Source organism: Podarcis liolepis (genome assembly GCF_965112155.1).
Source record: "Podarcis liolepis genome assembly, chromosome: 13".
Classification (NCBI taxonomy): domain Eukaryota; kingdom Metazoa; phylum Chordata; class Lepidosauria; order Squamata; family Lacertidae; genus Podarcis; species Podarcis liolepis.
Window position 1 is genome coordinate 29,116,864 of NC_139573.1, and position 22,388 is coordinate 29,139,251.

A 22,388-nucleotide genomic window follows, 5' to 3' on the forward strand; every position below is an offset into this window, starting at 1 on the left:
GATTTCCATGATAGGCAGTGAGGGGCATCAATGTGGAATGCATGTATGAAAAGCCGACTTAAAATAATGGCAGCCTTCTGCATGGAACCTATTCCCAAACAAACAGGGATGGCATTAGACTGCATATAATGGGGGAAATGGTTTATTTATATCATCTTTTATAAAACAAACACCACAGAGTTACAGAAAACACATACCTCTAAACACAAAACTTCATTATGTATTTGTTTGTGTGTCTGCAAATGCATGACTGACAAAACAGAAAACAGAATTAGGTAATGATTCAGCTAAATATTCTGACTGCTATCTTTGTCAGTAACACAGCTGGATTTCAGACTCCAGGCTGCATGCTAAGGTGACAATTCTATAACATCTGAAGGCAGAATTCTCAGGGAGGAAACATCCGCTGTAGAAATGGAAGAGAGGCTTACAATGTTCAATCCTATACATGTTTAGCTGGAAGTAGGTCCCACTGTGTCCAATGGAACTTACTTGTTTCTAAGCGTGCTTAGGATTGCAATAAAACCTGATCTCCCCTTTTTCCCACACGTAAGGGAAAAAGATAGTAAAACTTTTCCATCAGCCTCACAAACCTGTCTGTGGAGAATCTATAAGGACTACCAATGTTTTAAGACCACGTAAAATGATGCCATAAACTAAATGCTGTGTTCTTTTCTTTGCTGTGACTGCATTGCATTATTATTATTATTATTATTATTATTATTATTATTAGGGGTAAAGGACTGCAACCATAACTGCACGTTGAAAACACAGGTAACATTTTCATATGCTTCATTGTCACCATGACTATGCTGAATTTCTGACTTACGTGAGCCATGTTGGGATTGGTCTGAAAAGCAGGTTAAAACCAAAGAACAGAACTTGAAATAATATTCTCCCAGATTAAGGCACTGATTTAGACATCTCAGGACTCAACAGCTTTTTTTTTCCTGTGGGAAATGTTTCTAAAGGAAAATGTTGGACTCCAACCCCCAACAGCCTTAGCCAGTATGGCCAATGGCTCAGGAGTGATTAGAGTAGTAGGCCAACAATATTTCCAGGACCATAAACTTTTATGGTCCCTCTCTTTTAACAGGGATGACCTATGCCATCAAAAATATTTTTTTATTTATTTAAAGGATTATTACTACATTTATATTCCACTTTTCCTCCAATGAGTTCGACGTGGCACTCCTCACTCTCCATTTTATCCTCACAACAACCCTTTGAAGTCAGGCTGAGAGACGGTGAGTGGCCCAAGATCACCCAGTGAGTTGCATGGCTGAGGAGATTTGAAGTCCCCAAGGTCCTAGCCTAACACTCTAGCCCAGGGTGGTCCAGCGCACGTCCCAAGGGCCACATGTGGCCCTCAAGGCCTTTTTCTGGCAGCATCTGATGCCTCCACAGCATCTTCCTAAAAACCAGGTAAGTGCAGAACTGGGCTTTGGGAAGGAGGCATGAGGGCTCTGGAAGGCCCTGGAGTCCTCCCACCTCCTTCCTAAAGCTTAGTTAGAGCTTTCTTAGTTTTGGGAAGGAGGTGGGAGGGTTCTAGGAACCTGCCGCAGCCTTGCACCTTCTTCCCGAGCCCGGGAGCAACTTGCTTACCAGTGTGGAGAAAGCAGTGTGATGGCTGGGGGGGGCACCAAGTTTGGGCCTTGCTCCCCCCCCCACACCACTGTGCAACAAGGCAGTGTGTGGCCCATGAGTTGAAGTACTTTTGCAGACTTGGTATGAAAAGTTGGACTGCCTGCTAGCCATGACGCCACAGTCGCTCTTCCAAGTTTAGTTGCTATTCAGACAATATATTACTGTACTTACACTTTTACGCAACCTTTAAAAACTGCCTATAAAATGTAGAGTTGCAAAGCTTGCAACTAGCGAATAGCAATGTCATTCATAATTAGGCACCTACATAATTTTCCAGCGTGAGGAACGGAATATAGACATACAAAACATGTAACTATAACTGTATTAATAATGAAAAAGTCCAAAACTTCAGTAACAAAGGAACAGGCGTATAGGTGCATAGGTTTGTGCAGAAAAGGTGGGGAAAGGCCATGTATATCTTTCTTCGAAATACATAAACACTTGTGAGCAACAGCTGAGATAGCTATCTCTCTAGCTGCTGTTAAACAGCAGCTAGAAACGTATGTGGTCTTGTACAAACTTGTTGATCACTTTCTAAGAAAGTCACCTGCCCTTGCCTATTTCAACAGAGACACAAAACAACCTCATCACACAGCCTCCCTGATCTATGTTTGTGTGCCGTAATCCAAACGGTTTACAATTTTTACTCACTCTGTCCTGTCTTGCATGAGCAAATCTCCTTTTCCACCTCAGACTCAGCCCAACCTACAATACTAATGGGAGTGGAATTGATTTTCAGAGTTGCCTCGTTGTCACTTTACAGTATGAAATACATTATACACAACTGATAGTGGTGCTGCTGCTATTACAACTGAACTGGAAATGCAGTATGTCTCACAAAAGCCTAGTCTCTTCTTCACATGCAGATTACATCGCATACAACAGGACTGGGGAACTTGCAGCCTTCCAAATGCCATTGGTCAGGGATGATGGGAAGTGTAGTCCAAAAGCATCTAGCGGCCAAACAGCCACCTCACACGTGTCTTCCCTCTCTCCACCTGAATACAAAATACTGGGGACAAATCCCTAGGCTAGCAATTAATTTCTCCCCACCAACATCCGACCCAGAGATCACGAGTTCTCCCCGAAAATCACAACCCACCCCCGTGAAACCTCTCTTTCAGTTAGTTTATCTCTCACACACGTGTCTGCTTTATACACACGTATGCTCAGCCCTCCCTGCTACTGTGTGTCCCAGACTCCTAATAGATCCGTTTCACAAACTTCAACCACTTCCCGCACCTTTTCCTTCCACACAGGTCACATTCCTCCATCCCAACGCAACCACTCCATTCTTTTTGTATTTATGTTTTCCCAGCTGCCGAACCCCTTTGCTCCTTTCCCCCTCCTTCCAGCCAATAAAAGTGTCCCATTGCTCCAACAACTACCAATCAACACTCCTACCGCACTCCCACCCGCTATCAGACAATAAGTACCTCCCGTCTCCTCTTCTTTTTCCAACCAATCACTGCCACAGCCTTCACTTCCCAAGAAACCAATGGGTGGAATCTTACACGGAATCCCGCCCAACGACCTGAACGTTTCGCGTCGCGCTCTAAATCTCGCCTCTCTTCTCCCACCGTAGCCAATGAGAGACACGCAAACGGCTTCCTTCCAACCAATGGCGTAGCTTCCTCCTCCCCACCCCCTCCACGCGCCTGCCCTCCGCTGTCAACCATTTAGCGCTCTTTCTCGCTTCCTGCTTTCCACGCCCCCGCTCTGACTCCGCCCCCTTTTGCTCTCGCTTTCGGAGAATTGACCGAGGGAGGGTGCGCGTGCCGGCTTGTTTTTTTTTTCAGGTCACGCTGCGATCACGTGATAGGAAGTAGTGTCCTGTCCGAAGTGGCGGTTACTTCCGTCTATTTCTCTCCCTGCCCCCCATCCCTTGTTCCTGTTGCTGAGGGGAGGCTGAGGCCTTTGGGCAGGCAGTGGCCCATCAGGTAAACGTCTAGCGGTGGGGGAAGCCCGGCCTTGCAGTGTAGGATGAGGAGCTCGTAGGGAAAGAAGAAAGACAGGCTCGTGAAAATTGGGGCATTTCTATATATCTGTATATCTATATCTATATCTATATCTATCTATATAGATATAGATATACATATAGATATATATTATTGTTAGGATGAGAATTAATACTTTGAATTTTGGTGTGTTCAAAATGATTCACATGCATTAGGTCAGGAATCCTTAACAACAGCCCTATAAGGTAGGTCAGTATTAATCGTCCTCATGTTGTAGTTGTGGGTCTTTTAAGATGTGTGTATTCATGTGAGGGTGGCTTACTTCTGCTGTGGCTCTGAGGTGAAATTTCTCCTGGGGGCTTCCTCAGTCTCATAGCTGCAACGTTATTAACCTACATGCTGCTGTCATAATAATAAAAATTATGAAAAATAAAAACCATATTGTTGCAGGTTTGGGTCTATTGCAACAAATAATGGCACCTTAGAAAATTAACCTTGTTTATTGTGGGTGGAGATTTCCCAGGCTACATCCCCCCACTTCATCAGGTGATTTAAGTGTTGCACGTTGTTGACAGCTACAGGTGCATGGCAGTACAAGGGAAATAAATAGTGGGGTCAAATTTGCAGAGATGGGGAACTAAGGCTTGGCATTATAAAGTTCATGATGGATCTAAGATTTGGACTGGGAACTTGCTGATTCATAGTTGTGTGTCTTATTTTGAAGCTAGATGTTGCCATGTGAGGGGAAATGGCAAAAATAAAAGAGAGAAGAAGCTAGATGTTGCCTAAAATGAAGGACTGTCACCAAATAGTATTTCTAATAAAAATAGTTATAATTATAGTGCTCATACTTTAGTCATCCTTGCATCAACCCTGTAAGGTTGTAACTTTTGGAACACTTGCCATTTTAGTCTGTTGCTGCAAAAACAGGCTTTTGCTACCTAGAAGATTTATCAGAATTATTGTAGTGCAAGTTCCTATGGAGTAGAGCAGTTCGCATAAGGCCTCCTAATGGCAATGATTGTATATGGGACTTTCAGTCAGCATGTAGCGCTTGTAATGTGTATAAGCACCTACTTTATAGTTCTTCTGCGCAGGGGTGTCTTTATTCACATAAAGACTTCCAGGTCAGACAGTAGAACTATTATGTAGGCTTGAGCCTGACCACATATGATTTTAGGGTGGAAACAATGAAAAGAAATAGAAAAAATCTTTTAATGCATGTGTTTGGCAATGAAAGGATAAGAGGAAGAGAAATTTTAGTAGACTGGGGAAAGGAGAAATGTTTATGTTCCTTAAAAAGTACAGGAGACAGGAATGTCCCCAGAGATCATCTGATGAGTAACAATCAAAGCATGCAAAAATGGCTTGGCACGTGTCAGGGAATTAGCAGGTGTAAAGCAAGTAGCACAAGTGGCATCTGCCATAAGAACTCAGTAAGGTAGATCAATATTGTTACCACTATATTGCAAATGGGAGCTCAGGCTAAGAATACAGTGGTACCTCGGGTTACATACACTTCAGGTTACAGAGTCCGCTAACCCAGAAATAGTGCTTCAGGTTAAGAACTTTGCTTCAGGTTGAGAACAGAAATCGTGCTCCGGAGGCGCAGCAGCAGCGGTAGGCCCCATTAGCTAAAGTGGTGCTTCAGGTTAAGAACAGTTTCAGGTTAAGTACAGACCTCCGGAACGAATTAAGTACTTAACCCGAGGTACCACTGTAATAGATTGCCTTGGATCAATTAAGTGAGTTTGTGGCAGAGTTGAGATTCTGCTGAGGGGGGTGAGAGGCTTCCTAGATCATTGCTTAGTGCATGGATAGGCAAACTAAGGCCCAGGGGCCGGATCCGGCCCAATCGCCTTCTAAATCTGGCCCGTGGACGGTCTGTGAATCAGCATGTTTTTACATGAGTGGAATGTGTCCTTTTGTTTTAAATGCATCTCTGGGTTATTTGTGGGGCATATGAATCCATTCTCTTTTTTCCCCTTCAAAATATAGTCTGGTCCCCCACAAGGTCTGAGGGACAGTGGACTGGCCCCCTGCTGAAAAGGTTTGCTGACCCCTGGCTTAGTGTCTCAACCAACATGCTACATTATTAAATGTATCTTTCCTCCAAAGAGGTCTCCATCCCTTCATATTTTCTTCACAGCCCTGTGAAGTAGGTTAGGCTGAGAATTGATGACTGGCCCAAGATCACCCAGTGAGTTTTATGGCTCAGTGAAGATTTGAACCCTGGTCTCCCAGGTCCCAGTATGACACACTAACTTACGTGATAGCATGCCTGTGTGGGGCGAGTGCTGCTTCCTTGTGTAGGAGAGGTCAGGTTTCAAAGACTTCGCCTTCTTCCTAGCAGAACAAGGTAAATCTAAAAAAGGAGTCAGAAGTGTGGGGGCAGGGATGCTATTTCTGACAAAGTCAATCTGTGTTTTTCTTGCCTACCCTAAATTACCACCATGCCTGTTTCCCAGCTTGTTCTCCCTCTCTCAGCATCATTTTTGTCTCATCCACTGGGAGAGAGCAACTGAGTCAGAAAGGTGTAATAATTATAAATATATATTGAAGCTAAATGGATTTGAGATGAATTAGGCAAAGAAGTTTAAGATCTTATTTTTTAAAAAGATCTGAACCCCATTAGGTTTCCAGATTTTAGGAGTGGAAGTAGGAAATGATGAGGTGATGTCAAGAGATGTTTTGGCCTATATGTTTGAAAAAGCATAAATCTAGGGGGAAGGGGTGAGCCCCTTTTTATGGGAGCAAGGATTGTGGCTCATGCTTGGATTTACAAACTTCTACTATTTGTACATGTTCCTTGAAGTCCCTTTGGTTGAAAGGTGGGGTGTTGAAAACAGATACCAGGGAAGGGAATTCTACTAGCCGAATCCCACTGATTAAGATTTGGATAATCAGCCTCATTGTGCATTGTGAACCCCATGGGAACAATAAGAGAAGTGTTGATATTAAATTGGTTAAACTGTGTGGAGAGGAAAACTACAGAAGTAGCTAAGTAGGTGAGGAGCTGGTGATGAGATGGAGGAAAGGGGCAAATGATGGGCGGAGGTGGGGTCTGAGGAGAGCCTGGGTTGGGATAGTGGCCTCTGAGGATGGGGATTGCAGGAAGTGTCCAGGCTTGCTGCCTCCTTGCAGCTTGAGCAGGTCAGTGTTCTTAATGAAAATCCAGCCTAGTCCAAAAATGCTCTTGTCGTGTTATACCCTGTGTATGTAAATTGGAAATGTTTTCATAGTCTTCTTCCTTCAAAATAAATAAAAAAGTTATTTACCCCCAAAATGCTCCTGTTGCTGGCTGAAGTTGGCCCTCAACCAGTTATTGAGAGCATATGAGTTATTTGCTGTACCATCCACGCTGGTTTCTCATTTGCTTCTTGGTTCAGTTTGGTTCGCTGGTTATTTATCTTTTAAGGCCAAAATGCTGTACCTAACCAGGAAGGGAGTCCCATGGAACCGCTGAGTGAACATACAAAAGATTATGCTGCACAGGCCCTAAATGGCAAAGAACCAAGATGCCGAGACTCCTCTAGGCCAGTGGTTTTCAACCAGTGTGCCATGGCACCCTGGAGTGCCTTTGAATGATGGCCAGGGGTGCCGCAGGCAACACTGGCCCCTTTCTTTCTTTCTTTCTTTCTTTCTTTCTTTCTCTTTCTCTTTTTCTTTTTCTTTTTCTTTTTCTTTTTCTTTTTCTTTTTCTTTCTTTTTCTTTCTTTCCCTCCCTCCTCTAATGCCCTCTCGTACCTCAAGCTCGTGTCTTGAGGTGAAGACACTGAGGGAACACTCCACAAGGGAGGGTGTTCAAAAAAGGGTGAGAGGCTGCCAGCTCTCCAGGCAAGGGTTGACATAGCTGGGCTCCTGAGCCCCACAGGGGTGCCGCAGAAAGAATGGAGTTGGTCAAGGGAGCCGTGGACTCAAAAAGGTTGAAAACCTCTCCTCTAGGCTAGCCTTCCCTTGCTGGCTGACCAGAGTAGGAATCCAGCACCTACCTTGAGGACGGCTGCCAACTGCATCTTGCCATATTCACATGGCTGTTTTCTGAGGTTAAGGGAGAGGCCTTGTTGTACATCTGTGGCTTGTTTAGCAGGAGGATGTGATAGGACCTTCTTTGTTGCTGAATGCCCTGCCCCAGAAGATTGATTTGGCTACCTTCCTGATGGCGCTTCGTTCGAAGCTGAAGACTTTTGTTGTTGTTCAATAGGCTTTCAATTTCTTAAAAGTTTTTAATGTGTGTTCTTGATCATACTTTTTACCCGCTTCCTAGTTGCCATACTAGTGGGTTTATATTTTCTGCTGGTTTATGTATTTAACCTTTAGTTTCTGCATTGTTGCCTCGTGCGCTTTTTATGGTGTTGAATCACGTATGCTCCGTTCTCTAGCACCTCACTGAGTCGGCAAAGCAGGACAGAAATAGCGAGGGAATGGTTATTTTGTTGGGTGATGCGTTGGTAGCTTTGAAGGAAATGTTCCAGAGTTGCCAAAGGGAACTTGAGACTTTTATGCTGACGTAGGCTGAAGAGGAATCAAATGAATTTTTAAAAAAAACCTGATAAAAAAGAACAAACCTTGACTACAGCTGGGAACTAGCAAAGAGAGGACTTGAGTAACAATGGCACTGAGTAACATTAAAAAACAAACAAACCAGCAGTAGATCTCCTAGCAAATGGCTCTGACGGGAAGAAATGGAAAAGTACAGGGAGGAAGTAGAAAGCAAGTATACAAAGCCCAGGTAATAATGGTGGGTTCAGGGAAGATTTCTTAACAGGTCCAATCCACTAAGGCTGACTTGTAGATGCAAACCCTGAGGCATACCATTAAACTGCCAGACTCAGTAGCACAACTGTCCCAAAGCTTGTTTTTCTCAGATTTGCAGGTGATAGCTAGTTGACCGCTGTGCAGTGAGGAATGTAATTGCGTAGCCTCCTTTTGTAAAAGTTGGACCTTCGGGGCATCTTTGGGTGGGATGTTGAAAAAAGTCACACAAACCTATGCAAGATAATTGTGGCGTGACATCCCACATGACAGTTGCATGCAGCAATATGCCCCATGCATGATGAAGACTGCAATCATAGCCCCACTTACCTGGGAGTAAGCCCTATTTAATTCAGTAGGGCTTCCTCTGAGTAGTCATTGGTAGAATTGTGCGGTAAACCATCCAAATTTTGCACCACAGTTGTGCTGCATGCCAGTGCAGGTACCATGGCTCATATCTTTTCCTAGAAGGAAGATCTCAGGCCACTCCAAAACCTCCTCTTCCCCCAGTCCCACACTTGGCTAATTTGATATTTGCAAATTCCAGCTCAAGCTGATCTGCTGTTGAACTAATATGCATATTGGAACATAGTTAACTGGCTTTTGGACTTCTTGAATTTTCCAATTCAGTTGTCTGCTGCAAAACTGTATCAAACTATGTTTTACAACCTTTAATAGGAATCTGCTTTTAAAATGTGATCCGCATCTGCCTATTCATATTCAAGAGGTTTCTTTGGTTATCCTTCAGTTCCATCCTTGGGTCGAACCTTGAACCTGGAACACAATTTGATTGCCTTCCTGGCTGCCTTCCCTTCAGTTGCAGGATCAGGGACTCATGGCTGCCTTGACATATAACCTTGGGCTCCACTTAAGCCCTTGTGCTTTTGGGGGCTTTGCTACAGCTGCTGGATCCTCCCTCCTCATCACCATTACCAGCTCTGAATTCTGCACTGTAATTTCGTTCCTTTGTGGTGTAGCTCATGGGTAGGCAAACTAAGGCCTGGGGGCCGGATCCGGCCCAATCGCCATCTAAATCTAGCCCACGGATGGTCTGGGAATCAGCATGCTTTTATGTGAGTAGATTGTGTCCTTTTATTTAAAATGCATCTCTGGGTTATTTATGGCGCCTGCCTGGTATTTTTACATGAGTAGAATGTGTGCTTTTATCTAAAATACATCTCTGGGTTATTTTGCAGGGCACAGGAATTCGTTCTTCTTTTTTCAAAATATAGTCTGGCCTCCCACAAGGTCTGAGGGACAGCGGACTGGTCCCCTGCTGAAAAAGTTTGCTGACCCCTGTATGGGGAAATGTTGGTTGTCTGAATTACACATCCCTCCATGAATGTTGATTGGCTTGAGAACCGATGACATTTACCAGGTTTTAGCCAATTGAGAGAAAATCCTTCCCAAGCAGCATCAGTCATAGTGCTATCTTAAGTGGCTTTAAATGGTTGCCTCTATAGTGTTGGCAGAAGCAGGGGCAGCTGGAAAAAGCAACAAAAGGCAGCCATGCTGATATGTAAGCTAGGGAAGCAGAGCCCTCAAGTCCACAGTTGGGCAACACCTTTATTATGGCCAACCAAAACATTGCAAAATGGTGTGCCAGCTGCAACTTTTGAGTTCTCTGGTATGCATGATCAGGCAGGATGTTACCCAAAGCAGAGGCTGTGTGGATAAGGACATCAAAAACAGAACAAAATAGACCTGCTGTTGAAGGTGTGAGCCTGCATTTTTACTCAGTTTGAAGGTGGAGGTTGCAGACTGGCTCAATTGTCTGCAGTTATTAAGCTACGCCTAGGATTCTGGGATGAAGAAGCAATGAGTGACCCCCGTGTTTGAAACGTAAAGAGTGGCTGTTACCCAGACCTGCCTTGTTTAAACAGGAACACAGGCAGATGCTTCCCACAGGCAGGCAGATAGATTCTAGCCTAGATAATGAGCCAGGCGGTGCTCGGAGCACCGCGTCTATCTTTACAGTTGATGTGCAGCTCCTCTTAGCAAAATGACTTTCATCAATCTTCATTCAGGAAGCTGCGCTGACAGCCCTCAACCCACCCACCCCAACTCCCTTCTTTGGGAGACAAGAGAACAAGCCCAGTCAGAACTATGCTAATAGGAGTAACTAACACCTGCCTAGCAAGTGATCGCAAAGAAGAGATGGAAGGTGGCGCTCCTGCGATTAGGCCTGCTCGGAAAAGAGAGAAAAGGGTGTTGCTATTGTGGCAGTCACATTTAAACGTGTGTGTGGTCTGCCAGTTGATGCAAGAAAATTCAAGTCCCAGGTGTCTCCCATGTAGGAGGTTCGGCATTGTTCCTATTTGTGTATACAGTCATATCTTGGATCCCGAACGCCTAGAGTCGAACATTTTGGCTCCTGAATGCTGCAAACCCAGAAGTGAGTGTTCTGGTTTGCAGACGTTCTTTGGAACCTGAACGTCCAACACAGGTTCCGATTGGCTGCAGGACCTTCCTGCAGCCAATCGGAAGTCACGCCTTGTTTTCCAAACATTTGGAAGTCAAACAGACTTCCGGAACAGATTCTGTTCGACTTCCAAGGTGCCACTTTATATGTGTGTGTGAGTGAATCAGCCTTCAGGATAACTCTCCTGCCCTCGGATCCCTTGTCAGTGGCATTGCCCTACGAACAAAGTGGAGACCTGAGAGAGAAATGTATTCTGCTTAACAGATATATTTGGTTGGTTGGTTTATGCTGCCAAAGAAAATCGTGTCCGTTCAGGTCTTCAACTCGGCTCTTCTGGGGTTTAACAGGCATGTTCCTCAAGCAGTGGGGTGAGAGGCTAGAGAGCAAACGTGCTCATCTGTTTTCAACCTCTTTGAAAACCAGTCTCCCGCCCGCTCTTCTAGACCACAGATAGCAACCTTGTTTGTTTGCTTGCTTGCTTGCTTGTTTTAAAACTGGATTTTATTTTTAAAAATCCTATAAAGCATAATCTAAAACAGTTGGATTTTCTTCTAAGCGTCAATGTCAAAAGGGACCGAACTGAGTCAAGGGGGATGAAAAGCAAAACAATCCAGCTGAGCTGACAATGATTCAGTCACATGCTGGAGGAACAACACTGCTACTGTTAACACACTCTCCAGAAGAAAGGGGTGAGTCAAGAACTTCTGGTATGAAGAGCTGCCCTGCAGGATCAGAAGAATGTCGGTCTAGCCCAGCATTCTCTTTGTAGTGCTGCGCAGTGGTTAGAGTGTGGCCCTGGGACCTGGGAGAGCAGGGTCAATTGCTGGCTCTCAGCCTAACCTACCTCACAGGGTGTGTTGGGAAAAATGGGGAGGGGGGCAGACTATGTTCAGCACCTAGAGTTTCCTGGAGGAGAGTGAGGCTGTGCATATTTCTCACAGGCCACACAGGTGCCTTTAGGAGTTCACAAAGGGGGTGTGAAGGTCTTATCCTCTGGTAGCCTAAAAATACTTTGGAGGGGAAACTTCTTTTTTTAAGAACTCTCTTTTTTCAGTTTTTCCAACAGGGGAAAAAATGATTTTGGAAGAGCCATTAAAAATGGTTCTGTGGAATATTTTCACTTTTGGAATGGGTGAAATGTTATTTGACATGAGGTTTCTTTTGTCTACTACAAAACTGGTGGTTTCTCTTTTCAGCCTTTTATTTCTCTCCCTCCCAAACCTTTCAGATGGCAAAAATCAAGCTACACGTGCTGAGGTAGCATGTGGTATAACAGTTTTTCAGCTTGCTCTCTCTAGTGCTGGGTATGGTTGCAGTGTTACTTGTACAAAATAAGGCATTTATATTTCAGGAGACTGCAATCCTATCCTAAGGATGCTTACCTGGGAGGGAGCTCTACGAAATAGTCATGAATTTTCTTCCCCCAACCTGGGTGACCAAAATCCACAGTCCTTTAACCTCTCATCTTCATGGATGCTGTATACCTGCTCTGAAAAACCCTCGTTCTTCTGCCTTTCAGCCAGAGATACACTTGGGCAGGGGGTGGCAATGAGCAATTTTATTGAGCGATCCTATGACAGTTGCTTAAGTGGTGTTCAGACTTCTGCACAGAGCGAGGAGATGGGTAGAGGCACCGATGTGTATTATTCAGGAATCACAGATGGCTGAACTTCTTCTTTCGTTTGAGACGCTTGGGTCTCCTGCAGAAAGTGGAGGTCCCAGTTCTTACTCAGTTATGTGAAGTGACATTTCCCTCCCTTCAGTTGAAGCTAAGTGGCTTAAGAGTCTTATTTGCACAGGGGTTGACACACGCATGCATACGAAAGGGCGCTTGCATGTGTAAATTGTGTTGGGCTTTTTCCTCCTTGCAGGAAGTTTACAGTTGGAAGGTCTAATCCTTTCTCAGTTGCTGCTGTCATATATTTCTCTGGCAAAAGCTACTGCTTAGGAGATGAAATTGTGCGTGTGCATATTCATTCTTGGGAACTGCTTTTCCATCTTTAAAACGTGGTGCGTGAAATGTTATTTGGATGCTTCACTTTTCATATGTCTGCAGGCCCTACTTTCTTATTTATGGAACCTAGCTCTGGGGGAAACGAAGCACAGGGATCTTCTGACATATCTAGAAAACCTGTGATCTGACTGTCATACTTTGATCCGGGTGGAGTGGGTGGGTGGCTGGTGTTCTCCAAAGATGCTGGAAATTAGAGAGAAGCAGATAGGGTTTTGGGGGTACTTGGCCAGTAGCTGCTGCTGGAGTCTAGTTATTGCAAAATCTTTTTCCAGCTCTGCTGCCTTTTGGGTAGGGAAATTGAATTAGATGACCTTTGGTTCCTTCCAAGTCTCTGAACCGCCATCTGATATAACAGTTGCAGCTATTGTGAGTGAGGGCCCAGTTCCCTCAACTCCCATCTGGGTTTCAAGGAACAAAAACTGGGATGAGGTAGACCAGCGTTTTCATGCTTCCTTTTTATTCAACCCAGAAAAACAGATAGCAAAAAAAGGAAAAGAAACGTGGTGTGTTTGAGAGGTGTAAATAACTCTCAGTTTCTTGGCTGTCACTACGTGCACCCAAAGCATTAACCTGCATTTTGGTTTCCTGCTGAGGATCTTGATCTCATTCTCTTTCCCTTTTCCCTCTGCTGCCAGAATACCAAGACGATCTCACTTCCCTGTTCTTTCTCTTCAGCCCCCCTGCAACCCCCACTGCAGATGAGCCACTGAAAGAGTCACGGATGACACGTCTGCACGCGAGAGCCAACCCTTTCACCCTCCTGCCTGAGGATGAGCAAGCTGTGGGGCTTGCAGAACGGTGACCTGGAGCAGAGTCTTCCCGCCATTGCATCCTCTCTTTCCCACAGCCAGGGCCTCTCCCCGCACCACTTCTTCTCTCCCGAGAGGAGGCGAGCCATTTCTGACGTGCGTCGGACCTTCTGCCTCTTTGTGACCTTCGATCTTCTCTTCGTCTCGCTCCTCTGGATAATTGAACTGAACGTGAGTTGAGGAGCTGGCCTTTGTGAATATGGTTTCCTGCTTCCCCCCCGGGGTTTGGCTTAAACAAGGATCCCAGAAGTGGTTGTCCCTGAACATGTTCATATAGCAACGGCAGTGAGTCAGGCTCAGTTTAAAACAAAACAAAAAAACAGGGAGTGCCTCTCTCTGAGAGTCCATGCAGGCAGAAAGCAGTGTGCCAGACTCCTCCGTGCTGGTTCCCCTCACCGCCTCTGCCTTGAGCTGTCAGTGTGCTGCTTTCATCGCAGCCCACAAGTCTGTCCGTTGTCGGGTATTGTTAGCTCCCAGGGTGAGTCTGCTCAGGTGGCGATGCTGCTTGGGCCAAGAGCAACTCATGAGATTGAAGCCCCATTCAAGGTTTCTGCACACGGTGGAATTGTACACAGTGAACAGGAAGTTGGGCCGCGCCAGGTAGCCCCTTCCGCATGGCATCCCCATGTACAGAGCAAACCGTTTAAAGGGAGGGAGTCTTCACAGGCTCATGGTTCAAGATCACAGGGAAGCCTGCGCATGCTTAAGCTCCCTCCCTCCTTTCAGACCTTTGTGTTGCATGTGTGTGAGGGAGTTGGGAGCTGCTGATCTGGCTGTCCTGCCCAGCCACATACCGGCTTGAAGGGTCATCAGAGATCTAACCGTCACCCAGTTGCAAATCCCTCTTAGATATTATCCATGTGCTGGGTGCCTTTTGCAAGTGGTGCAGGTCCAACTGGAACCACGTGGAGAACTCTAGATTCCAGGTTGGCAACTGAAATCTCCATCTGGCTGGCCTCTCCAGCTTTCTTAAGCAGAAGAGCTTATTCATTGCATTTATTTCACACCTTTTCCTCTGAGGAGTACATGGCTCACCTCTGTCTTCAGTTAATCCCTACAATGTCTCCGTGAGGTAGGTTAAGAGGCAGTGACTGGCTGAAGGTCACTCAGTGAGCTTCATGACTGAGTGGGGATTTGAACCCTGACCTCCCAGGTCCCAGTCCGACACGCTAACCACTACACCGCACTGGCTTCCTGGAGTACTTATGCTATGGGACAGCTCTATAAGTTCAAGTAGGTAGATAAATTTGAGGAAAGCAAAATGTCACTTAGAGAAGAATCTGAAATATTTTCCTTGAAGCTTGCATTTGTTTTATTTGATGTTCTATAAACTGCTTTGAGAATTTTTCTTTTAAATATAAAGCAGGATAGAAATAAAATGAATAATAATAATGTTTCACTAAAAAGAAAATGTCCTTGACATTCCGTTGTGGTGACTGTAACTCAGGTTTAAGGTGCCATTTGGCGATATCAGCTTATATATCTGAGTTTCTAACACTGTGGCAAGTCCTTGTTTTACTGCTCATCTTTAGGTAGAAAAAGAGTGAACTCTTCTTCCTCCCCCTCCTATTATCCAGGGGTTCTTTGTGAGCTCATTTCGGCCTCAGAAGGAGTAAACCAAATCAGAGGCTGAACTGAGTTAGCAAATTGTTAGTCCCAGATTTAAATGATAAACAAGCCTGAGATAAGCAGTGAGTCATTGCTTAGAACTGTTCTAATCGCTGGGCTGAAAGGAAGGATAAATCCAAATGTTGTCCTCGCCCACAAAGAAACCCACACAAATCTGGACCAGTGCACGCTGCAAGCTTGTGGCAGGAAGACCGATGACTCAAGCAAGTGACCTACACGCTACAGAAGTGGGAGCCAATCTGACCTTGCAGGAAAAATTCCTGACCTCACATGTTTTCAGATGGCTCAACTAAGCGTCAGGAAAACCCTACCCATTAATATAAAGCAATGCTATGATTCCCCTGGCACCAGCATATTAAAAGTCAGGGGTGAGGAACCTCTAACTTGGATCCCAATTTGGCCTGTGTGGATGTTTTCACCAAACCATTCCCACCTGCCCTACACATGATGTCATATGTGATAGTTGGTGTGGGGCAGTAGAGAAATGGTTGGATCAACTGCACAACCGAACTCTCTGTGGTAGCTCAAATGCTCAGCTGATCCTCGCAGAGAGCAGGCTTTAAATGATCACAGGTCGGAGCATTGCATTAAAGAGTCCCAGGCTGGCATTGTGGTGTCTTAATTTATTTGACTTTAATCTTGCCAATCTGCAGGCCACCAAAAGCATCCAGGAGAGTCTGAAGTATGAAATCATCGAGTACAACTTTAAAACGTCCTTTTTTGACATATTTGTAAGTATCCTGACAAAATTGTCGCTTGCAGTAATAGCCAAGGGGAGACCTGGGGGTGGGCATGGCAGGCGGAGTGCAGGGGAATGCCAAAGGAGCCATGAGGTCAGTACACAGGCAGCTTCAGTAGTCCGTGCATTTCACAGAACTCCTTGTCTGTTAGGCCCTACCTGGATAAGAGTCCTGTGAAAGCCTGAAAGTTTGCCTAGTCTTGGTGCCAGTTGAGATTGCTTCATAAAAAGAGATTTTAACTTCTCTGTGTTTTTGAGACCTTCACAATGGCCTTCTCATGATTTGCCTCTTGTGTTCCTTCTTATCAGCTCTTGGCTTTCTTCCGGTTTTCGGTGCTGCTCCTGGGATATGCTGTCCTCAAGCTCCGCCACTGGTGGGTCATTGCGGTAAGAAGTCAACTTTTTATCTTGCTCTCAGAGACGTACATAACATTGAATTGCAGCTGTGGTTTGCTTGCTTGCTTGTTTGTTCATGGGCTTCTCTCTTTTATCCCCACCCTCCAGATCACTACATTGGTGTCCAGTGCCTTCCTGATTGTGAAAGTTATCCTTTCGGACGTGAGTTGCTGATAGCAAACATGGGTTCTGCTCTAAATCTTTATGGTCCCTTTCCAAAACCTCGGTGCAAATTGCAAGCCTTTAAAAGAAGATGATGCGAAATTTCAGTTTTTTAAAAAATGGGAACATTTTAAACTTCAGGGCTGCTTGTTGGTTTGGGGGTACAAATGGATGGTTACAAGTGCTTTGGGTGTAGTTGTTCCATGGCAAATACTGGAGATCATTTCATATGAATCATGTCATCTCCTTTTTTCCCCACCAACAGCTGCTGAACAAAGGGGCTTTTGGCTATCTGCTGCCCATCATTTCCTTTGTCCTTGCCTGGCTGGAAACATGGTTTCTGGATTTTAAAGTCTTGCCCCAAGAGGCTGAGGAAGAGCAATGTGAGTCTGTGTTGAGTGAGGATGGATGAATGGAATAAATCTCCTACCCTGGTAAAATTGGTTTTGACAGCCCTGCTAGGGTCGTGTCCCATGTGTTGTGAGGGGGGTGAGGGTGGCAGCACTCAGAAAGCAGATGACCTTAAGGGTTCATGGAAGCAGGTTGCTGTATTTACAGTAGGTATCGCTGGATCTACATTCTGATGCCTCAAGGCCTTTTAATATGTTAGATTAGTCCTATGCGAGGAAAGCATTGAAAAGCAAAATAATGCAAAAGATTACTCTTCCGTTCTGTGTCTTTGGGGTTTTGTTTTTGTTTTGTTTTTGCATGTTGAGAAAAGGGTTTAAAGACGACAAAACTAAGCAAGCACTTTGCCACGATTGGATTAGGGAAACACTCAGGGTTGCTTGGAGGAAAAAGCTCTCTATTGCATTAGATGCTTAATTGCTTTGGAGATATGATAGGCAAAGAGGCCATCATTCTCCATGTAGATAACATGTCTTGTCTCCAGCTGAAAGGTTGAGGGGGGAAGCAGCTTGGCCAACTCCTAAAGGGTAGTGATAAATCTGCTTATCTGTGCAAAGGTGTCTGAGTGTGTTAAGCGACAATGCGCTGCCTTGTTGTTGTGCAACAAAATGTCCAAGTTCAGAGTACACCAAGTTCATCTGCATACATTGATTAGGTTTCCTTTTGGCTTTCTTCCTGTGATTCAGAGTTTGCAGTGCGTTAAAACGTATAGTGAGTCAATGAGGTGAAGTTATTTCCTAGTATTCTTCCATAACCATGAGGCCTAGAAACTTGTGCAGCCACAATGAGGTTGGAAAGGATGTCGAGGGTGATCCATTCTGTTCCATATGACTCTCGTGGTCTCCCTCAACAACCAAAGGCCTATGTATTTAAAATGCCAGGCCAACATCCTTCTGCAAGCTCAGTACTTGGTTGAGAATCTGCAAATTGAAGTTGCTGGAAGTGAAATGCTTCAGCATGTGTGCTCCTCTCACTGAGCTTAGCTCTCCCCCCTTCCCATACCTGCTCAGGCAGATCTTCAGCTCAACCCACCAAGTTAGGAGGCCAGCCCAGTCCTGGTGTTCTCCACTCCATTCAAGCTTAGGAGGCCAACTTCTGCCTCTTTCTCCAGGGCTTGTGCTTCCCTGGTCTTTCATTCCGAGCCGCTCATCAAATAACTCAATGAAGTTATTGTTCTCAGTTTATTAAGGGAGGCAGAAGTACTGAGAGGATTGCTGGCTCTTCTCAAGCACAGTTCTGCCCTTTCTCAGACAGCTTTTCCTCCCTCATCTGGGGGTCACACGAGTTGAGCCAGGGATATAAATGCAATGCAATATAAATGAGCTGATTTCCACCCCCATCTCTTTCCAGGGTACCTGGCAGCTCAAGCTGCTGTGGCCCGAGGACCCCGCCTTTATTCAGGGGCGCTTTCAGACGGCCAGTTCTACTCCCCTCCAGAATCCGTTGCAGGTAATGACATTTCTTCCAAAAACTTGGGTATGATGTATTTCTGAAAGTCTGTCTCTAACTGAGCACTGGTAAAAAATAATAATAATAACTCACTCCTCTCTTTACCAGTCAGTTAATGTGTACAGAGTGTAATATGAAAGTTGCAAACACACGAGATTGCCACTCCTCTTCTGAGTTGCAGTAATCTATAGCTTGTTTGAGCCCAGCCAAGCTCTCTTAACTTCTGTGTTACAAGAAGGGGCCAGTCATAACATGTACATCTCATATGCCCCATTTCTGCAGTATCCATGCTTTCATTCACAAGAGAGAGGAAGAGCACAAAGGGTTATTTCAGGAACTCTCAGCCTATTTCCTGGGAGATAATAGTGTGTTGCAAGAAATACATGGACCAAAAGGTCCTATGGGCTGTATATTCCTGTCCACGCAGGAGGCAGCCCACTGCGTCTTTGCATAATCCAGTGTTCTGGCCTTGTCTTCTGCAGAAGTTGAATTGGGAAGAGATAATTCTGTTGTATCTGCATTAGTGACACTGGGATCTGTCACTCAGTCTCAATGCAGAGATGTAGCACTATTGTCCATCCTCTAAGGAGGCTACATGTTGCATCTCTGTGTGAATTACTGCTCTGGGCTTCCTTCCAGGCAGGCAGCACACTTAAGACCAGTGACTCAGGCAGAAACCCAGGAGAATTGGCTGCCTGGAGGTGGGTAATTCCTACTACTCTGGCCACCGGATGACCCTTGCTCAGCAGCCATTCCTAAAGATGAACTTGTGTGAACAAACAGCCTTGGAATTGTGCAATGCTGCTTTGTAACCTGTGCTTAACACTTCCAGATCTCCCATCATTTAACTTTTAAACGTTTCCTTTTCCCCCTCGTTCTCTAGGATCAGATGACTCAGATGATGAACTTTTGGGAAAGAGGACATTAACTGACCAGGTAAGCCCAGTGGCGTAGCTAGGTGCTCGGGTGCCCAGTGCATCCTGCAGCCAGCTGCCCATGACGGCAAGGCAAGCCAAGGCAGGCCGTGCTTGCGTGGACCCTCTCCGTAGCCTTCCCCTCAGCTATAGGGCGGCTGAGGTGGTGGGCAGACTCGAAAAAGCAGCACAGAGCTTGCAGGCAGTCCGCCCACCGCCTCCCCCTCAGAAGAGATGAGTGGCTCAGGCATGCTGCAGGCCCAGCGGTATGACGCCCAGTGCCCCCCGCCTCACCTAGCCATGCCTCTGGATTAGGCAGATTCATGGAGGAGAGGGCTGTCAAAGGCTACTAGCCATAACTGTGCTCTGCCTGGAAAGTTGCAGGCAGCAATGCTTCTGGTTTCTGGAAATCACTCGAGGGGAGAGTGTTCCTGCAGTGGCGTAGGAAGGGGCGTGCGGTGGGTGCAGGAGTTTTGGGGTTTTTTATTTAAAAAAAGTGTTGTGAGCCATTTATTTATTTATTTATTTATTTATTTATTTATTTATAAAACACATATTTTTGCCATTTTGTCAGTGATGACACCCAGGGCAGTCCGCACCCCCTTCCTACGCCACTGGGTAAGCCTTTATGTGAGCTGAGCAGCAATATGTAGCCCCTTTCGCGTTTACTTTCAATCAGTTGGGAAAGCCTCAGTTTCCAAAGATTGCTAGCGTGGTCAGAAATACACCTCAGTGTTGTGGGGGCTGCATGGACAGCATCTCGCAAACACAATTGTTTCCTACAGCTCCTTCATGTCTTATAGGTAGGGTTTAATAGACTTGACCTTGTTTCCCTTGACAGGATACATTCCGTAAATGTTTCGGCAGCATACGTGGCCCACCAAAATGCTTATCACAGGCACATACTCAGTTTAGCAAGAGGGGTAATGCATTGTTGAAGGGCTGGTGTGTAGCATAATGGCTAATCGCATGGGCCAGAAAGCCCCTGGTCTAAATTTTGGCTTGGCTATGAGAAGAAGCTGGGGTAACTCAGCTAATCCACTGTCTCCCAGCCTCCATTTGCCCCTGATCTGTGTTACGCCCACTGTCCTCTCTGGGAGCCACGTTGATGGGTAAAGGAAACTAGTGTATGCTTAAGTCTAGCTCCAGGTGGTTTGTAGTAGATAAGTGTTGGTTGTTTGTATGTACTCGCACCCAGTCACCAGTTTTTTAAAAAGCAATAATTGAATTTCATAAATGACATTATTATTATTTATGCACACTTTTTTGTGTATGCATTCATTCTTCCAAAAGCTTCTTTAAATAAGATTCATTTCTGCACGCTGTGTTCCTGTTTTTAATGCATACACATTTCATAGTAACTATAATATAATTCCCACTCTTATGTTCCCAATGTACTTTGGTTTCCAGAACCGACCTGTTCAATGCCTTCAGGCATCAGTAATTTTAAATAGGCCTGTACCACTCTCACAACTTGCAGTACAACTGCAGACACAACAGTAGTACATCCATTGTGTTATTTTAGGTAACATGGATGCACACACGCACACAATGAGCATTCTCCTTGTCTTTTGGTAAAGGTTCAGATGACTGCCAGAAAAACATGAATTGTTTCTCTTGTTCTTTAACCAACACGCAGCCTTGGAGTCTTGATTATAACAAAATTTTATAGTTAACTTATCAAATTGATTAACTACCTTCAAGCTCTGTGAGGAGAGTGTGAAATGCTTCAGAATTCTCAGAATCCCAATCTTTGTTTTGTGGAAGTCAGGTCATATATATATATATAGAGAGAGAGAGAGAGAGAGAGAGATATGAATGAGAGAAGTCTGTTTTATGATGTGTACATTTCTCTCATCTCCTGTTGGCCACCAGGGGGCAGCATTAATCCAAAGCAGCTGACTCTGAATTTTCACTTTGAGCATCCCAAATAATTTGCTTTGTACATTGCCATTTGTTTACTTTTATGATTTCTTACCTGCCCTTCACCACAAGGTTCCGACATTGCAGAAATGCAGTGTTAGAATCAGTTAAAACATTGCTAGTCCATTTACAATTATACTTTTCCCAGACCATTATTGGTTTTTTCCGAACTTATGGGTCATTGCTGATGTGGTTTGGGTACGTGCCTGCATCCTGGGAGGACCTTATCCTGCCTGGAGGTAGTTGCTGCTCACTCCATGTGAGCAATTGAACGACAGCCAGTGCATCCATTTTATAAGCCACACTTACATACTTACCTAGTTGAATTGCAGCAGCTCTCCCTCTGCTGCCAGGTGGGGATGGGAAGAAGCAGGAAGGCAACACTGAAACTGAGCTGGGGAGGGGGGTGTTAGGCTGGTGGAGAGGCTTGGTTTCACTCATTTCAGTAGGTCTACTCTGAGTACAGTCTCATCTGCACTATGCATTTAAAGCAGTATCATACCACTTGCCTACCCTCCAAAGAATCCCAGGAACCATCGTTTATTAAGGGTACTAAGAGTGGTTATAGGTAAATCGCGGGGATTCGAACCACCAACCTTTTGATCGGCAAGTCCTAGGCTCTGTGGTTTAACCCACAGTTCCACCCGCGTCCCTTGTTAAAGGTACTGAGCCATTATTCCCCTTGGAGCTGTTATTCCCAGAAGTGGGGAATAACCACTCTGAGAAATGTAGCTCTTTTGAGGGGAATGGGGTGGTGCTGTGGTCTAAACCATTGAGCCTAAGGCTTGCTGATTAGAACTTCAGCGGATTGAATCCCCGTGACGGAGTGAGCTCCCGTTGCTCGGTCCCTGCTCCTGCCAACCTAGCAGTTCGAAAGCACGTCAAAGTGCAAGTAGATCAATAGGTACCGCTCCGGCAGGAAGGTAAACGGCCTTTCCGTGCGCTGCTCTGGCTCGCCAGAAGCGGCTTAGTCATGCTGGCCACATGACCCGGAAGCTGTACGCCGGCTCCCTTAGCCAATAAAGCGAGATGAGCGCCACAACCCCAGAGTCAGTCATGACTGGACCTAATGGTCAGGGGTCCCTTTACCTTTACCTTACCTTAAACAAACTACAGATCCCATGATTCTTTGGGGGAAGCCATGACTGTTTAATGTGGTATGG

The 22,388-nt window shown here is 45.3% G+C and overlaps 1 protein-coding gene across 2 annotated transcripts in view; it reads left to right on the forward strand.

Moving 5' to 3' along the window:
- Positions 1–3,389: 3,389 nt before the first annotated feature.
- The window catches only part of STARD3 (StAR related lipid transfer domain containing 3), a 28,654-nt gene continuing 9,655 nt past the window's right edge, over positions 3,390–22,388 (forward strand). The window contains exons 1-8 of one of the 2 annotated variants that reach the window (XM_083470033.1): positions 3,390–3,587; positions 13,472–13,776; positions 15,888–15,965; positions 16,283–16,360; positions 16,478–16,531; positions 16,797–16,914; positions 18,290–18,388; positions 19,272–19,324. In XM_083470033.1, coding sequence (XP_083326159.1) covers positions 13,567–13,776; positions 15,888–15,965; positions 16,283–16,360; positions 16,478–16,531; positions 16,797–16,914; positions 18,290–18,388; positions 19,272–19,324 — 690 coding nt within the window. In that variant the 5' untranslated portion in view covers positions 3,390–3,587; positions 13,472–13,566. Of the gene's footprint in view, positions 3,588–9,518; positions 11,472–13,471; positions 13,777–15,887; positions 15,966–16,282; positions 16,361–16,477; positions 16,532–16,796; positions 16,915–18,289; positions 18,389–19,271; positions 19,325–22,388 lie in introns of those variants that run through there. The other variant, XM_083470034.1, reaches the window with a different exon arrangement.